Source organism: Phalacrocorax carbo, chromosome 2 (assembly GCF_963921805.1).
Source record: "Phalacrocorax carbo chromosome 2, bPhaCar2.1, whole genome shotgun sequence".
NCBI classification, from domain to species: domain Eukaryota; kingdom Metazoa; phylum Chordata; class Aves; order Suliformes; family Phalacrocoracidae; genus Phalacrocorax; species Phalacrocorax carbo.
This window is the reverse complement of record NC_087514.1, coordinates 10,276,459-10,295,541: the sequence shown is the minus strand read 5'-3', so window position 1 is coordinate 10,295,541 and position 19,083 is coordinate 10,276,459. Positions and strand designations below refer to the sequence as shown.

The window sequence follows — 19,083 nt, the reverse complement described above, 5'->3', positions numbered from 1 at the left end:
TTTTAAGCCTCCGTTTCCAGCTTCAGTCATAAGAAATGTTGTAAGTCAAATATTAATCTCCTTGCACAATAATTATTTTCAGATATGTATAACTTGGCATATATATGTGTGGTGGAGGAAGAGGCAGTGAGACAAAGTTATCTGAGAGACTCTTTATAATTAGATTATAACATCTGAGGGTTTAAAATGTTAGACAAAGTTCAAGTAAAGATGAATTGCTGGAGAAAGAGAAGGTAAGGGCACCAGAGATATATTACAAATTCATTTCTTCATAAAGTCATCATTTCAATATGTGTCTGGATTTAATATGTCATCTATTTAAAACTTAGGGATTTTGTATGATGAGAAATAGAAATGAAAATTAAAATTAATGCAGGTTTCTGCTCTTAACTGAGGGCAATTTCACAGCATTTTCACAATGAGAGAAATGACATGTTCATTGTTTTTGAAAGATTTGCAGTAGCTAATCAAGAAAGTAAGATATACTTTCTGTTTTCATTGTCCAGATATGATGACAGTAGAATTACCTGCTGTGTACTTACAATAACAGCAAGGTAAAAAGGAAAAGAGTGTGTTTGAAGTGGTTATTAACAAGGTACAGCACTGGGTGTCAACCTTTTTGAAACACATAGATATCAAATCAAAATATTGACCCAAAATTTCAAACAGGTAGTGGAAAGTGATTATATTCTTGGAATGAAATGGACTTAAGAAAACTGTGAACCTCGTCTTTGTTGTTTACGCATAATTACCATGTGTTGAAAACAAAACTGGAGGACATTTTATGGCAGCCATTTTTGGTTGGTTGATATAACTACATTTATTAAGCACAAGCAGCTAACTACATTTCATTAGAAAATGCTTAAATTAATAATTTGATCAATAATTGGTAAATTGAGACTGTTTTTCAACATTATTTTGTCTATGCTACCTTCTCTAGCTTGCTTCTCTGACATTTCTCTTTCTATGATATAGTTTTTCTGGTACTCAGCAGTGGAGTCTCATCTAACTAAGCCAAGCTCTGAAGTGTAGATCTTCACCAAAATTCTAATTTTGTAATGAAAATTGGGAAAAAAATAGACACAGATGTTGCCATAGTTTCAGAGAGTGCTGGGATTTACAAATGATGTCACACAGATAATACTGTAGAGTTAAGTGCATAAACATAATTAGCAATGTCTGCTGGGGTAATTCTCCTTTGTATCCACAGTACTGTTCACTTCATTAATAGAGTGATTAGAGTTAGAAAATTCATTGTAATTGAAAATGCTAATGTGTACTTGTTAACAACCCCAGGTGCTTAAAAACAAAAAAAATAATAATAAATAATTGGTTCCTTGATTAATTAGTCATTTTTGAAAGTGCAACTAAAACTCCTGACTTTCTGAAATACTTCTGAAAATTTTACTCAAAAGTCCTCTTAACAGTAAATGGTGATGGGGGAGAAAGGATGAAAAAATATATAGGAGCTTAATTGTATAGAGCTTTGGAAACACAGAACCTGGCAATTAAGTCACTTAAAAGCTTTGGGAAACTTTGGCCAGGCTCCTTAAAGTCTTTTCCATCATACAGGTCTGCATTTTACCCTCTTCCTTCCTGCGCAGTTAGAGAATGAATTGCAGTTAGTGTAAAAGCTGAACTTGCACCTGAGGATATTTTCTGTGGACAATGAACCAGTGGAGTTAATTCAGACTTACAGATATTCAGCTGAGACATGACATGGGACACAGATATTTTCACAGAACAAAATGGCTTTGACTGTCAAACTGGAAAACCCCACGGCAATACTGGAATAGAGCAAGGAGTCCCTAAACCGTGAAAACCTCACAAAAAGAAGAGATCATAGATCATAGATTTTGGTAGTTTCTATTTTCATCACACTCTACAAAAAATGTGATGTCAAATGAATGAATGAAACTGGTTTCACTGAAAAACTTCAGCTCATCTACATGAAATTTATCAGGAAATACAGAACCATCTCTTGCTTTGCACCACAAGAGAGAAGCTGATACAGTGAAAACTTTATATTTGTAGTTTAGAAAATCTGCAAATACTCATTAGGGGATTCTTAAAAATCTCCAAAACCTAAACAAATCCTTATTTATAAGTATTGTTGTTTTCCTATAGAGCTCCACATGTCTGATGGTACCTCTTGCTTGTCTCTAAAAGAAATTATAAGATGTTTGGCTCACAATTGGGTGACTTTCCATGACTGGCTTTTTCAGGCATTACACAATACTGAATAATGATAGCAATAGCATTTATAGTTATTAGAATGACAGATGATTAGAGATGACAAATGTAAGGGATATTGAGAAATTGGAAGGGTCATTTTGAGAGTGCAGAAACTCGATTTCTTAGTTTTAACAATGCACAGTAATGAACAGAAGTATATCTGAAGCATTTATATAACCTTTATAATGATAAAAAATTGGATTCTTATTCTGCAATTACTTAGGGAAGAGCATACCATTCCTTCCTTCATTTTTTAACTCATGCTGTTTTTTTCTTCCTTTAATTTTACTGGTCCTCCAATTTAAACAAAGTAAGGACAAAAAAAAGACCCTATGAGACCTGTCTTGCAAAATGTGTGTGGTGGAAAGAAACGTTGAGAGAGTTTAATTGTCACCCATTACTATTGAAAGTAGCAGTACCACCAATGAAAACCACAAAAGCATGACCCTGCTGTAAGAAACCTTAAGTTTAGACAGTTTATGAAAAGTGAAGGCTAAATAAATCAAAGTGGAAGATAATTCAGAATTTCTGGAATTATTATGTGGAAGAATTACACAAATAATTATTCCTCTATTTTATCTGCACATTTTTAGCTCTTCAGCCATATTTTTAGAAATTTTCAGAAGACACATCACAACTATTGGCCTGCACACACTTTTCCCCCCTTCATATGAGAGAGTTGTTTTCCAGAAAGTCATAGAATGAATTTATTAAGATTCATCAGGATTTAATCCTTAGTTTTTAAAACTATACACATTAACAGGTAATAGAATCTTTATATTTGTGTGAACTACAGATCCCCCATATCATGAAATATATGTCTTCAAGATACAAGAATGCTAGCAGTCACCTGATTACTGCCTGCAGATACTGATCAAGAGAGCATGAACAAGCTGGTCAAGAAAAGGCGTCACTGAAAATATGACATTGCCAGACTTGTTAAAGGAGCTATGTTTAGAAATTGCATAAATAAGCCACTATTTCAGGGGCAAAGAAGACAAGACTGAAGGAAACAGGGTCTTCATTCCTCAAGACATTCCAGTACTGGAATATCTTGTCATTGTTGTTGTCCCAAATACAAATGAAAACCTGAAAATTGCATGATATGTATTTTTATTTTATGTGTGTGTATATGTATAGGTATGCATAATATCACAGTATCAAAGTTCCAACCGAATTAATTGGAAATATTTCAAAATGTTTCGTTCCTAAGTTTTGGGTTATTTTATCATTAAATTGAGTTTTAGAAGAGATCTTTCATTCAGTGTCCTGATGCCTGTATTTTTCTATTGTGGGTATTTCCCTTGGCCTGAATACATTTTCCTTTATGCTTTTCCAGTCATAAGATGCCTATCACACACTACTTTGTTTGGTTATAGGTAGGTCTCAAGAGCAGTGAGATAACTCTCCAGGAAGTTCTGCCTTCAGGGGACAGCACAGCCTTGAAGCCTTTCAAGGCACTGGGCCAAGACAAAATGCACAGTTCAACGTTGACTGATTAGAAACAAGTATTTCAGATCCAAGCCCTACTTCCCCCCTCACAAAGAAAAAAAAACCCAACCAACAAAAAAAACCCAAAACCAAACCCCAAAAATCTGATTTTTTCTTAAACCCACCAAAATGGAAATAATCTGTCTTCATTTTCCTAATACAAAATAAAATTTCAGCAAAATGTAATTTATCAGAAAAAAAAATGTTGTCTTTGTAGAAAACTCATTTTCCATGATAATAATTCTAATGGAAAAACCTCAGAATGATCTTGAAGAGGGGAATCTTTTGATAGTGTTTCATAAAGATTTTTACAATGAACTCTACAAAACAATGAGCAAAGTAAAGCTTACAAAATAGTAGTTTATAAAAGATTACACAAGAGGAGAAATGCGAAATACAAAGACTCACAAAAAACCAAAAGCCATAAAAATGTGGTCCTACAGTTAAAATGTGAACAGAGCATCCTAGATAGCATCCCTCAAAGCCCCTTCAGTCAGCAATGGCTGGGGAGATATTCTGGCATAGGCAACTTGCATTACTCAGCACAGTCACGCATTCATACTGAGTCAGTCAGTAAACTCTAGAATATGACATCTTCCCAGATCTCTGTAGAAGAGCGTGGCTTTCAAGAAATCAACGAAATAAAACTGAGAAGCAATACACATATCTATACAACAGGACAAAATGAAGGGCTAAGTTCATTTGAGAATGAAGTAGCAGTGTAACATGTAAATATATACAGGCTGTGTTTTGATCTTAATGCAAGTTTTTAAACAGCAGGTGAACCTTCTGATATTTCAGTGAGAATGCAAAATACGTATGGCATGCTACATCTCATTTCTGCTGCCTTGATATGAAACAATAAGCGGCCATCTACTTTTTATTCAATGCCTTTATTCTGGATTGGAAAGGATGCTGTATCTAAGAACAACCATACCTGCTCGGATCGGAAGTTCACCTAGCCCAGTATGCTATTGCACACAGTGGCCAAAAGGAGATTTTTAGGCAGTAGTTTAAGAACAGAGAAAGCATCCAGTAACACTTCCCTGCAGTGACCCTCCAGCTCCAAATATTCACCTGTGAGCCGATGTAATGTTCTAGTATTTTCTCTGCCTAGAGTTCTCCTCCATGAACTTGCTTAGTTTTCACTTGACTGATACAAGTTTTAGTTTCCACAACACTCTGAAACATGAATTTCCCCAGTTTAACCCCTCTTGAGTAAAGAACCATTTTTAAATACCTGCCAGCTGCTATTTCGTTTCATGGCCTCTTTTTATTGTATGGGAAAGGACAATGAATAGCCATTCTTTATTCATCCTGTTTCCCAGTAAAAACCTTTAAGATGTCATATCAGATTGATACACGCCGCCAAAATAACAGCATGAAACTCACTTAACCTGCACAAATCAGGTGGCATCACACTGGAGTCGGCAACGCTAAAAAAAGCCCTGTCTTGTCCAATTATCAGTTCCAGTTAATGTAAAAATAGGATTGTTTCTCCAATACCTGTCGCTGATTTTCTGTCTCTAGTCTCAGTCTGGCTTCTACACATCTTCTGGTCTCCAGGAAGGCTTGACGTTGTGCTCTGTCTGATAGGTAGCTAATGAAGATTCCTGCGGTGTTCATACACATAAATAACACTGCCTGAGCCGCTATCTGCAATGAACAACAAATAGGATTTAGTCAGACAAAAGAAGCAAAAATATGTTTGGAAAGAGAAAGAGAGAGAGAATGACCGCTCTGCAGTCATGTAGGCTGTAAAACTAAAACCGTTCAGAAAGTTTGCATAAAAGAATCTCTTGGATCTTAATTAGGGGCATCAAACGTGTAAAATTCTTTCTGCCTTGAGGAAGAAATATGCAGTATTTGGGGGCATTAAACTCTAGTTGAACCACAAACGATGTTTCCAAGAACTGACTCACAGGGCTTTAGTCAGGAATGATTACAAACATAATTAACAATTTGTTTTTGCACTGCCTCTTCTGTAAAAGCAACTTTGTGATTTGTTCCATGGCTTAGTTTCAGAACAAAGCCATATTAAGGAAAACAAAGAGTGTCAGTTAGCTAAGAATTAATACTAGTGATAACAGTTATTCTGTTATTATTGACCAAATTAAATAAATTAATTTTCAGCTGATGCCAAAGCACAGGCTTGCACAATCTGAATCCTGAACCGTTCAGCAGAGGAAGCTGAAAGGATAACCAAATGCTTGCGTAGCCTGTGCCTGTGTACACAGACCTTTTCTTCACTGATGCTTTTATAATAGCTGCACTCTTTTTCCTTGTAGTAGGTGCATCACAGCTTCTTCTTTTGCAATACGAACTTAAAAGAGCTAAATGGGAGTGGATCCTTGGGCAGTGTAAATTCCAGTGGTGTATTTATCTTTCATTGATACCTCTTTGTGCTCTGTATGTAAGGCAGAGCACATCAACACCATTGAAGTCAGGATTTTTTGGGAAACCTAGTAAGAAACATACACTATTTACATCCACTAGAGGCAGAACACAGACCTGGATTTTCAGTGGCTTTATCCAACATCTCACCCGTCCTGTACGTTACAAATTCATATGAACTGAGAGCAGTTCCTACTTAGAACCGTAGAATAATTCAGGTTGGAAAAGGCTTTCAAGATCATTGAGTCCAACCATTAACCTAGCACTGCCAAGTCCACCACTAAACCAGGTCCCTAAGCGCCACCTCTACACATCTTTGAAATACCTCCAGTCATGGTGACACAACCGCTTCCCTGGGCAGCTTGTTCCCATGCTTGATAACCCTTTTGGTGAAGAAATTTTTCCTAATATCCAATCTAAACCTCCCCTGATGCAACCTGAGGTCATCTTCTCTTGTCCTGTTGCTTGTTGCTTGGGAGAAGAGACCAACACCCACCTCGCTACAACCTCCTTTCAGGTAGTTGTAGATAGCAATAAGGTCTCCCCTCAGCCTCCTCTTCTCCAGGCTAAGCACCCCCAGTTCCCTCAGCTGCTCCTCACAAGACTTGTTCTCTAAACCCTTCACCAGCTTCTTTGGACACACCAAATTCTTCATTCTGCCTTTTTTTAATTTGTGAGAGTGTCAAGAGTGATAAATAAGTCGAGTAGATATGCAGCATGTAGGGCAAAACTGCTCTGACTGCTGTCTTAGCTAGAGAAGCCATCGGGGCACAGTCTGCAAACTGCAGCTCCCTATCTTCCCACCAAGGCCCAGTCACAACCACTGTGCTGATGAGGTCCCACTGAGTGCACTTTGTCTTGTAGGATCACACCTTTCTCCCAGTGGCAGACCTGTCATGGAGTAGGTGGGGTTACGTTACCCTATGGCCACACTGCCTGCCCAGCAGAGCTGTCCAGGCTCTGACAGCTATGGACCATAACGCTATGGGTGATACCTACAGGATTATAACATCAGAACAGCCACGCCAGGACAGATCAAGTGTTCATCATTAGGATTCTGATAGTGGACAATAACGGGTGCCCAGGTAGGAGTACAAGGGTAAAACAGTAGATACAAGTACAAGAATAAAGCAAGTATCTAGTGATGTTATGTCAAAACAGTCTTGAACACTCCAGGAATCTGTGGTTGCAGAACACTGTGGGCTAGAGGTTGCATTTTTGTAGTATTATCTGCTAATCAGCCTCCCTAAAATCAAAGTGTTGCTTGTCTTAATAAAAGAGAGAAAACATTTAGCAAAACCCCCTGACCTCATTGTGATGCTGGGCCTCAGATCTGCAGGTCTTGCTTCTCATATTCACATGGGTTTGCAAGTGAGATTTGATATCAAACTATCTGACAGAAACTTCAGCTTTATATATTCCCGTATTTCTGAATCTGGAGTATTGTTCTACAATAGTACAGGGAATTAATTTACAATTTATATGCCATGATTAGATAAGAATGCATATCCTGGCTCCAGCTGAAGTTTTGCTTAACCTTTGCCAGTAATAGATGTCTAGGAAAAGCTTTTGAGAAATAGGGCATAATTAGTATGATCCTTGCGTCTTCCTGGCTTCCGGGATCCTGTGGCTTACAGCATCTCTGAGCTGGAGGTGGCATACTCTACCTGTCTGCTTAACTTTTTCTGATACCTTTCTGAAGTTAATTGTACCTTTGGGCCCTATGGCATTCCCTGAAAAAGATTCCTACAATTTAATTAGGCACTTTGTAATAAAAATGCTTCATTTTTTTTTTTGCTTTAATTCGCAGCCTTATTATTCCTTTGAGTGCCGCATCATGCTTGTAATACGAGAAACAATGACTAATCATTCCCAATTCATCTTCCTCTCACCATTCCTGATTTTACTGACTTACAGCATTATCCCTCTCAGCCATTTATTTTTTAAAAGGGAGGAATTTGATACTATTTAGGCTCACTGCATTTGTCATTATTCCACCTCTGTGTTTACTGCTTTTTCCCTGTTATCTACCTTACCCTCTTTTACTGGAGACAGGATGCCCCAGACCAGCCAGCTTCCCCCAGACACTTTCCGCCTTTGCTCCAAGATAAAACAGAGAATGCAGTAATCCAGCCCATGAGATAACTGCTTTCTGGTGCAGGCTATTAAGAGGTATATGATGAGCTGACATGAGATAAGACCAGTTCAGAATTACATTGTTCAGCAGGACAACTGAAATCAGCTGTGGGTGGCTGGAGGAGTCAGCATTTCATACCTTTTTGACTGACTTGAAAATAATCAGTGCTCAGAAACTAGAAAAGCTAGGGTATAGGGTAAAAGAAAAAAAAAAAAGAAAAGCCTTTCGCAACATTTGAAATGTGCATTTCAATGGTGAAAGCCGTGGCAAGGTGCTCTCCTTTGTTCGTAAATTCAATTGCAAGTTCCTCATGAGCCCAGTTCAGTCACCGGTCTCTGCTATACTCAGGACTAGCACCACTCACTTCAGCAGATCTCCTTAGAGCAAATGCAGTCGAATTTGGTCTTCAATTAGATTTCATGAGCACATAATTTGATTTGGACAAAGGGAATTATGGAAAACATGTTACAGGTAAAACAACAGCTTACTCAGAGGCAGAATCTGCTTTACTTACACATAGTAGTCTGACTGAAACCAACCTAAAGAGTAAAGCACTATGCCTTATGAGGATACTAATCTGTAGTCTCTCATTGCCACTCCTTTTTCCTACAGCTTACTGTGGACAATTCCAGAAGTCCTGCAGGATTTTCTATGGCCTATCAGGGCCACAAGCCAGGGCAGACTCTGACTTTATAAGATGTACGCAGTTTCATATCTTTTTACCTGACCTAAAGATAATCAATACGCACACAGTAGGAAAGCTGAGGTATAATGTGAAAAAAAGAAAATAGTTTCACAATGTTTATGAGCTATTTAGTGTATTTGTACCTTGCATAGCATTCAAATAAACAACTGTAGCAGAGACAGCAAGTGATCTTGAAAAGTGTTGAGTGATACATTTTGATGTTTAAATAGGGCTCTGGGGAGGTCTGCTTCTCAAATATTTAAAAAATGCAAACAGGAAGGTACCCATCACCATGTTGCTTGGGAATATCTGCATAACAGGACCAGCACTGCCCCTGCTGAACCTGCAGCCGCACATAATCGCATAATAGGATGAACAGAGCTAAAGAAAGGTACTTGACAAGATCATGCAAGTAGTTAGAAGCAGCCATTAAAAATTTTACTCCAAAACTCTTGTTCCCATATTTTTCATAGAAGGTGATTAAAAGCTTAGTTCACAAATAAATCCTTTGTCAAATAAATTTACTGTTATAAAGTGTCCTTCATGCAGGCACCTCGGGGCTCCTTGCAAAGTCAATACAAAAACTAGTCAAAAACAAATGCAATGAAAGGAGAGGAGGGAGGTCAGACAAGAAAGCTGAGTTTAAATTTGACAGTACACATCGATTCAAATAATTTCATTTTTATCTGTCACTTATTGTATAAAAAGGACTTTGCCAAGACAACTGAAACCAAGATAACATCTTGAGTGGATTTGGGAACCACCAGGTCTCAGCCAAAGAAACAATCAAAGGGCACTGGACACAGCTGGTTGGGAAGAAGTATCAATCAAAGTAGGTACAGTACAGTAATGTAAGAGAACAGGAAAATGAAAATTATTTGAAAAGACAGTGAAGTAGCTCACAAGTCTGTTGCAAACTGGTAGGTGAATCAGCCACCAACAGCTTTTCAAGACAGAATTGAATGTAGTTCAGGAAACAGGAAATTCCAAAGGGTACAGGTGAGTTACTGAGAGCAGAGCTGGGCCAAGCGCAACAACAATTTGTAGGCATTCCCACTACTAAAAGGAGTTAACTGAGTTTGCCTTGATTTGGAGTTTACACAGATTCCTGTGAATTTATGAACCACTGGGAGTGAGTTAAAGAAGGGTTTGCAAATGTCAGAAGTTTCAAAACTTAAAAAAATCATAACTGAATTATGTTTTAGTTTTTCAATGTGTTTCCTCTTTGAAAAGGTGCAAGTGTCCACCAGGGAATATAAAGCCATACAGCCAGCTGTAAAGTCTCCTAATTCAACACTTTCTAAGACCTGCCATTAAAAGACATTTGTGGAGTGTATAGTGATTGACTGAGTTCAGTACTCCCAAAGATCCCATAACCAGAGGAAAAGTGAATACTTACGAACATTCGGCAAACACAACAGTTTGAAAATATGTTGACTGATTGCTAGCCCTATAAGATAGTAATTGCCACAGACAATCTTCATCATGAATTGTTGAACCAATGGTAGCATACATTCACATGGAAAGCACAGTGGAGATGGATGAGAGAAATCTGAAAGAGTTTAGAAACAATTCTGCAGTGCAGGAGGACACTGAGCTTGTGTGTTACTATGTCAAGTGCAGAAAGAAACCCTAGTATGCCCTGCAGAAATAAATCTACCATTAATCTGTTCAGCAGGTGATTTTGTCCTGCTGTGTAGAAACAGAGCAGTGCTAGGTCTGATCTTGCCAAAACACATCTGAAAAGTAAAGAAATAGTTTCCAGTGTAATCTCCAGTTGGACATTCTCAGGGCAGATCAATCCTAAAGAGCAGGAATTTCATTAATTCCTGAGAGGAGCTTATGGGAAGTTAATTAATTCATTAATTTTGTTATTTTGCTTTCTAATTTTGGATTGGCTTCAACAATGGATTAGAGTAGTTCTTGCTTGTTTTCAGAAAACTGGGAAAGTAAAGCTGTTCTGGTTCTTTAAGAGTGTTTTCTGTATGTGCCACATAAAGAACTGGTTGCTATGGTAATTATTATTGGTTAATTAGGTTTGAAGAAGCATTTTGATTCATCATTAGTTGTTTAACTAAAAACAGCAGCACCCCACAAGGTTGGGTTTTTGTAACTAAAATGCCTCAGAAAGCCCATTGCCCTCTCTCCCTTCCCCATCATCCTCTCTTTTAGGTTACTTCAAGGGAAAATAACTTATGCTCTTATAAGAACTGGTACCAGGAATGAACAGAGGGTTGCCTGAGAAATGTGGGATTTGAGACCAAAACACTCTACTTTGTATAGAATAGGAACATCTGGCAGCACAGACTCTACCACTGTCTCACTGCTGAGCTGCAGCAAGCTTCTGTCTCCAGCTGAGACCATGATTTTATGAATCAAAGCTCTTGGCAGTGAAACTAGTAAGTACCTGTATCTGTACTGCCTCTTGCTCACCTTGATCCCTCAACACAGCTTCCCCTTTGTTGTGCCAGATCAATTATTTGTGGGACCATACCGTGAACTATATCAGGGAACTCGGCCAACTTAAAAAACAAACATTTGGCGTTGGCAGTGATTTTCCTATCTGGAGCAGTCGTCTGATTGAGTTCACAGTACAGCCTCCACAGGGAGAGGAAGCACATGAACATTCATAGTTGACATTGCTGCCAACTCATTAAACTGAAATCACTGCTGCCTTATTGTTAAACCACCTTGTAAGGAGTTTTTTTTATTCCCCAGGTTCACTCCTGACTTCTCCTGGGTCTAAAGGCTAAATGCCAATGGGCATAATAGAGGGGGGTTTTGTTTGTTTTAGATTGTGGGTGCCTCTTCATCAACATTTATTGGAAACCAACCTTTCTCACAAAGGTGCCCAAACTGCTGCCATGAGTTTCCAGAAAGCTTATTTGTCTCTGATCCTCTATATTGTCCAATGCATAAGTATAACAGCTGTTTAAATCCTACTTGCAGCTGGAGTGAATGCTAACTCTTTTATCTGATCTACATATACATAATTTACTGAAAGACAGGAATATACTATGCACCTGGGAAGACAGGGATGGAGAAAGGTTTATTCGTGGTAAATTTAGTCAAGCACAGCCTATGATGGTTAAGAGCAGTGCTTTACCACACCCGCCCCGGTTTGCTAAATGTGAGAGGAGTTATTTGTATCAGTGTCACCTCCTGATTTTGTGTTTAGAACTAATTTTTGTGGTTCAGCTGTGCACAGCTCCCATGGGAACGTTGGCTGATTCTTCAGAAACTCAGATCTTATTTATGCCTCCAGGAGAACTGAGATATTCTAAGAAGCCTGGTCTTGCTGCTTCCAGAGAAGGCATTAGAGGACTTCACTATGTACTTAGGGACACAGTCTAGCCTTTAATGTGTATGAAATCTGCAGCCTGCAAGGCAGGCTGGCTTTATCAAAACACAGGGTGTACCCCCTGGAATTACTAGATTACCCTCGATGACAGTAACTGATCTCAGACATGGTTTTCTCCATCCTATTGCAGAATATCCCAACATGCCTATTGCTCCTGCACTGCTAATGATTTAGAAAACAAAGACCATTTTCCTTCTGAACAATGACACATTTGCATAAAATAAATTGTTCTAGATCAAGACAGAATTCAGAAATATGTGTCTTGTCTTTAACATTCAGAACAAGAGTTTAATTTGCTGTTAGAAGAATAGCTACTTCCTTCTTTCTCTTCCTCTCATTGAATTCATTAGAAATGTAGAAAATTGAATGTCTGATTAAGTTGTTGATAGGTAGCTCAAATCATAAAATTTGGTAAGTCAGGTATCAACTATGGCAAGACTTTTGCAACATGGTGTGGTACAAGAGATATTTCAGAAAAATCATATCTTATTATACCATATCATATCAGACATGTAAGGGCTGACATAACTCGAGTGATGCACAGAGGTAGTCAAGCAAATGTGTAACCCCGCTAGTGCTATCAAGCAGCCCCAAATGGCAAATAATTTGCAGCACATCTCCTCTAACAGCCCTTGAGTTTGTCTAAAATTTAGGATTCAGGCATAATCTGAATTAAAAAAAAATCTTCTGGGACTTTGGATAACCTTTTTTGGTACTTTTAATAGATGTTGAAGTGACTAGGCATGTCTGAGACAACGTCGGTAGTAGGGTAGTAGACAATGTGTACAGGCAAATGGACAGAGACGGGTCAATGACCTTCAATTTTCAGTAACTTTTCAATGGCTACAGGGTACTCAGCTGAACTCTCTGACCCTTATCTAGGAACTGGTCCTGAACACAATGAAATCTGGCGATGACGACTCAGTTCAGTAGCACAGCACTCTTTTGTCATCATTTTGCACACAGGATGCTATTACAGACACCTAAAATGTTCCTATTTAGAATGAATAATCTTATCCTTTGATGTGAATAACTTCTCCTATTCAGTGTTTTCCATGTGCTGGTTAGGTACCTTCTCCCACCTCTGAGACAGCTGCATTGCAGAGTAATTACAAGGAGAAATCTAAAGCCAAACCTTCCAGATGTCATCCTTTTATTGTCCAAAATACTTCACCTCGTTTGGTATGTTTAGGTAAATGTAAAAGGCTAAGATAGGAATCTGTGTTTTCTTCTCCAAATATATGTAACCTTGAAACCATAGTACATGTACTACAGAATTATTTTAAATTACCTGTGCTGTCTAACCAAGAGTAGAATCTGTAACAACCCAGAAAAATAAATGGCAAAAAACAAGGCACAGCACAAAATCCTGCTCAAAAAGAACACACTGGAAGCAGCCCATGGCAATCAGGGTAAATTAGGGAACTGTTGAAATGATGGTATTCCCCTCCCTGTTCACTGCTTAGAAAGGAGTGCAAAGCAACCGTGGGGTTTCCTTTTCTGCACTTCCATATTTCAGACTCATGAAGCTCAGTCTGACACTAAAATTTTCCCTACCCCTTTTTTATGCAGAAGCTGATCTCCCTTACAAGCTGCACATTCACTGTTCAAAACAAATACCAAAGCAATTACGTTCAGAAGAAGCCACATTCCATTTAAAGCCACTAGAGAAATAAGTTACTCTTAATGAAAGTTACAGCATCTAAACAAAGATTTGTAAGAAAATAATCTGAAATGGGGAAGCACATTCACAACATCCTAGATATTAAGAATTAAAAATCATTCCTGTTTTTTTTTTTCCTGAAGAAACCCTTACCAAATGCTAATTCTTCCCCTTGCATTACATGCATGGATGTCTGAATTGTAAATAACTCTCTCCCAATTCAGATGTACTAGTGTTTGGGGACCAGGCATCAGACATCATAGATAACTTCTCAGTGACAAAGATTCCATCTGACACCCAGTCTGGAAATGTCTGAGAGCATCACCGAGCATAAATGTGAGCCTGGACACCTTAAACCTAGGACTTCTAAAGTGAAAGTCACTTTTGGAAATTTTCCTTGAATTATCTCAGTAGTTCTGTCTAAGTCAATGCAAGATAGCCAAGACAGAAGAACTCCTAGTACTTTCCTTAATAGATTATACAACTGATTAGGAGTAATGGTAGGGAAAAAATTTTCATCAAAGCTGCTTTGCAACATTGGAAAGAGTTTAACTACATTTTAAGGAAAACAGAATTAGGTAGTCTGCATTTCTGCTAAATGAGTTTGGGGTGGTGTTCTGCACAGCTGTTTTTATTGCTCTAGATAATGGCTCTTATCTGAAGTAGGACGTCAAAACTAGGCAAGCAATAATTATATTTGTAGGACTGACAGCAGTTCATCTTTTCTGACACACTTCATTGCTGTTTTCATCTGATCAAATGTATGGGTGTCCAGCAATTACCTGCAGTACGTACTCCGTGTCTCTTTCCAATGGAACTGGCAATCGTCATAATTTCTGCACAGGTGACCCTGCTTCAGTGCATTCTGCAGAGTTATAACGACAGCCTGCACAATAAAAGCTTTTCATTTTGTCTCTTAGCTATGTTAGGCCCGGCCACGTGAGTTTTCCTCTGAATTATCAAGCTGTGGCCATAGGCAGAGGAAAGAAGCAAGATTTTGCAAATCATTTTTTCCCCTTTGGTATTGCAATGGAAAAAGAAAGTAATAACGAAACGTAATGACGTTAAATTACTCTTGGACTCTTTATCAAGAAATAAAGAAAGCCTTATGAAAGCCACTACAGTCTGGGTGAGAGTGAGACTAATATCTATTAGGAAGTAAATTAGTTTAACTGAAATAGTACTGAAAATACTGGTAATGAAAAATAGATGAGGGATATCATAGTATTGAGTGTCCTTTTCCACATAACCCCTGTCCTTCAAATCCTGCTTCTACTCTGATGGGAAGCTCTGCTGATCAGCTGTTTGTGTTAATCCGTTATACCTGCTGGCAAACAAACCACCCCCTGCAGCTGTTCTTTTTTTTTAATTATTCACAAAAGAAAAAAAAAAAAAGCCAAACCAGTGCTGGAAACAAAGGCTCTTTACACTTTATTATCAGCACTTTTAACTGAAGGTCAATGGCAAGGCTAAATTTTTCCCACTTGCACCTCTAAATTGTTGTCATTTTGCACAGGTTTCATTAGAGATGGAGTTCACCCACTGAATCTACTGCTGATTGATGTGCAAGGCAATGAGAGTAGACTTATATATCCCAGATCAGGCTGTAGGTTTGCTAGCCCAGAAATAATAAGGAAAATATCTCCTATCTCCAGATTTCCCACTACGGCTGCTCTGCTTCCATCTTAAATTATTTTTGGAAAAGTGACCCGAAAACACCAACGAAAGCCATTTGATGTTCCCTGTGTTTATTTTCTCCCTCAGTATCTCCTTTTATTGTTGACTATGATGGTCCCCAGAAAACGAAGAAAAGACATAACTCAGCAATGCTATTTTTAGAGTCCTTTCCTAGTAAGACATTAAAAATAAAAATCAACCCAAAACCCAAGCACCTACTTTCTCAGCTATGCCTGATACTAATGTTTGGCTGTAAACATGGCAGATCATAGCACCTGAGGCCTTGGAGAAATCCTGGGTTGCATAAAGGTAGTGGACTGTAGTCTGACTTCAGTGTAGACAGAATTTCAGGCATTCTTAACCACATGGAGAACCAGTGCTGATATCACCTTGGGAGACTGTAGGAAACAGCCTGTGAAGATATGAACGTGCAAGGAAAACTTTAGGATGGTTTGGGATGGGGTAAGAGGGTCCAGGAGCCTTTGCCCTCCAGAGCTGAGCTGAAGACACCTTAGGCACAACAGAAGATATGAATCACTCAAGGTTAAATGGGAATTTTATTGATAACTATCTAGAGTTACTCACTATTTTCTTTAAGTCTGGTTTATCTCTAATTTTTTAACTTTCAATTAGGAACTGTCCTGGAGACAAAATAGAGAAGGGATGTGGGAGCAAATGGAAATGTACCAGACAAAAGGCATGAAAGGTTACAGCATTCCAGACCAGCTGGATTAAAACTTTATCTCAGAGTTAGGCAAGGACAAACATTTTCCTTTGTGAAACCTGTGGGTGTTGTTTTGCTACTAGTCACGGTGAATGCTTCAGTGTGGTGAGCTAGAAGAAGTCAGACTGACATCAGAAGCAGAGAGAGTGCTGTGGGAAAAAGTTGGTTGAGTCCTTTGTCTGGCGGAATACGCCACAGACAAATAATGAAGGATTAGGTTTCTTCCACCACTCTGCTAGCAGAGGAGGTATATAGCACAGGATTCATTCTTCATTGACACTGGTGTGACCTAGGACTAATTCTTTTGAAGGCAGTGGCTTATTCTGGTATAAAACAAGGATGGGATTAACATCAAATCCTGATATTTACCATGGGCCAAATTCTCCTTGCCTGACAATACAAGCCATGCCTTTGTTTTCACTGCTTGTGTAAGCATGAGAAATAGAAACTGGACTGTTCATGGAATATTAAATAAATGATACAAGACAAAACAATTGCTGTCTGTGATGCTGAATAATGAATCCTGCTGATACCAGTGAGAGCTGGTGGGGAGTATTAAATCTTGATAGACATAAACTAACAAGAGAAGTCCCCCAGGTGTTTTACATCAGTGTAGCTGTGTGTAAGTTTATACAGGGTTTGATCTAATGCATGGCCATGAAGGGTGTCCACATTTTTGCAGTTTGGGTTATTTCAAGGCACCCACTCAAGACCAAAGTCAGTCCTAACCTGCTCACACAGAAGCCCATTGACTTCAAAGGGAAATTTGCTTGGGCAAAGCAGTCTTTGGTCTTAGTGAGTATTTAGCTCATGTGTCTACTCTTTAGATCAATGTAGCCGCAGTCATGACACATAAACATTGCTCTCTTAGGAGCACTCAGCAGAGCATTTGAAAAAAAATTGTGTGTGGCCTTGGACATGCTGGGGTATGAATACCAAGGCTGACAATGCTGTGTTTCATGGGACAGAAAACATGCCAGAATTTAAGATAAGAAGAATTAGCCAACAAAGTGGATTTCTTACTGGAATTTCAGGCAGTGGAGAGAACATTACTTCTGAGCCTTGAAAAAGAAAGCCAATCAGTTTTAGCAACTGACCTGCCCAGTTGGTTGATGTTTTTTGGAACCAGACAGCAGTAACAGTTAAATCTATGAAAGGGCTCAAGGAGAAAGGAAACAGTTAATGACAGTGTGAGATATTTTCTGGTGTTTAATGCTTGATCTAAAACCTGTTCTGTTTGATGGAGGTAGGCCTGCTGGCTTTGATGGTTTTTTAAGCAGTTTCCTCCAACGATCTTTGTTATCTGTCAGTACACAAGTGAAACAAAGCATTTCAGATATCCTAGGGAATTGCTTATGTCTCCTTCCTGACAAGAATTTGAATTATTTTTTTCCCTAAAAGGTTGAAATCAGTTCTTAGAGTGCAATTTCTGCCACCCAGCCAGTCAGCAGTGGCCAGATACAACTTTTCCAAGGCATGTACAGAGGTTTCAAACTGCCAAAACGTTCTTGCCCTCTGACACGTTCCTATGTATTATTTCCACAAAGAGTTTATAAAAAAGAGAAATCTTCTAAGTCATGCCAATTATTTTTTTAAGGAGAAAAATATTAATAAAAAAGTAGAACCAGTCAGACTAAATACCTCACAAGATGATATAAATAAATAAATAAATTTGAGAAAAATGTCTGGAAACAGGCAAGACAAATTTGGATAACCAGAAAAGTTTTATGAAGGGCTATTTTAAAAAAAATTATTTAATGAAAACCAAAAAATATGTGCATCTCTGTGTTTTAAAATTTTTAGTTCTTGGCAGACTCCAAAAAAATTCCCTAAACACTCACATTTTTTTCTTTTTCTCTAGTTAGTAGCAAAGAGATACAGCTACTGCATTTCCCAGCAGCTCAGCCTTGTAGGTATGTAAAATGCCTTTCTAAGGCTGGTACGGCTCTGGTGTCACCCAGAAGGCAAAATGTGGTTACCTAGAGATATTTAAGATTCAGAAGACACCTATAGTATGTGAGCAGCATATGGTAACTCTCAACTCCCAATTTCCACTGAGTTCAACTGGAAACTGAAATGGAAGAGTCATTACCACTCAGAGCTGGAAAATGCCTCCTCTGGGAGATGGGGCTCCTGCTGACCTCAGTATTCAATAAAAACTCTTTGCTGGATCACAAGGGCAGATATTGCTGACCTGCAGGACCTGCAGTTGTGAGAGGTGGTAGCTCAGGAGCCAGTCCTGTCCAGGGCTTGCAGGAGCACAGCAGTAGCACTGGATTTGGATGGGATCATCCAGACATTCTGGAAAAATTTGTCTTAATCCATAAAATGTCAATGTGTCTATCTTCGAAATTATAACAACAAAACCCCCCAGGATGACCTGCCTCTACCTAGCACCCTACTTTCACTAAGAAGGACAACACCTGTATTCCACATGCATGTCTTATGCCATCCTCTGCTGTGAACAGAAAATCCAGCATGAATTTGCAAAGTATTCATCATTACAAAGAGATTCCTGTATCTGGCAGGAGTAGAAATGGCTGTCTAAAAATCTTTCATTAAAGGTTTCTCTATAGTTACTCTGAACTTCTGATGCTGATTTTGTAGCCTGGAAATAAAGGCATTTTGCTGAAAGACTGAATAGCCCTTCACAACATGAAAGATGTGATTAAAATATCCTGGCAATGTCAGATGTTATTGCCCTTGAAGAGAACAT

The 19,083-nt window shown here is 38.5% G+C and overlaps 1 protein-coding gene across 2 annotated transcripts in view; it reads right to left on the bottom strand.

The window, feature by feature from the left end:
* The window catches only part of ADCY8 (adenylate cyclase 8), a 139,340-nt gene that overhangs the window by 100,414 nt on the left and 19,843 nt on the right, over positions 1 to 19,083 (bottom strand). For both annotated transcript variants that reach the window (XM_064442079.1, XM_064442080.1), the window contains exon 2: positions 5,233 to 5,382. In XM_064442079.1, the coding sequence (XP_064298149.1) occupies positions 5,233 to 5,382 (150 nt within the window). The remainder of the gene's footprint in view (positions 1 to 5,232; positions 5,383 to 19,083) is intronic.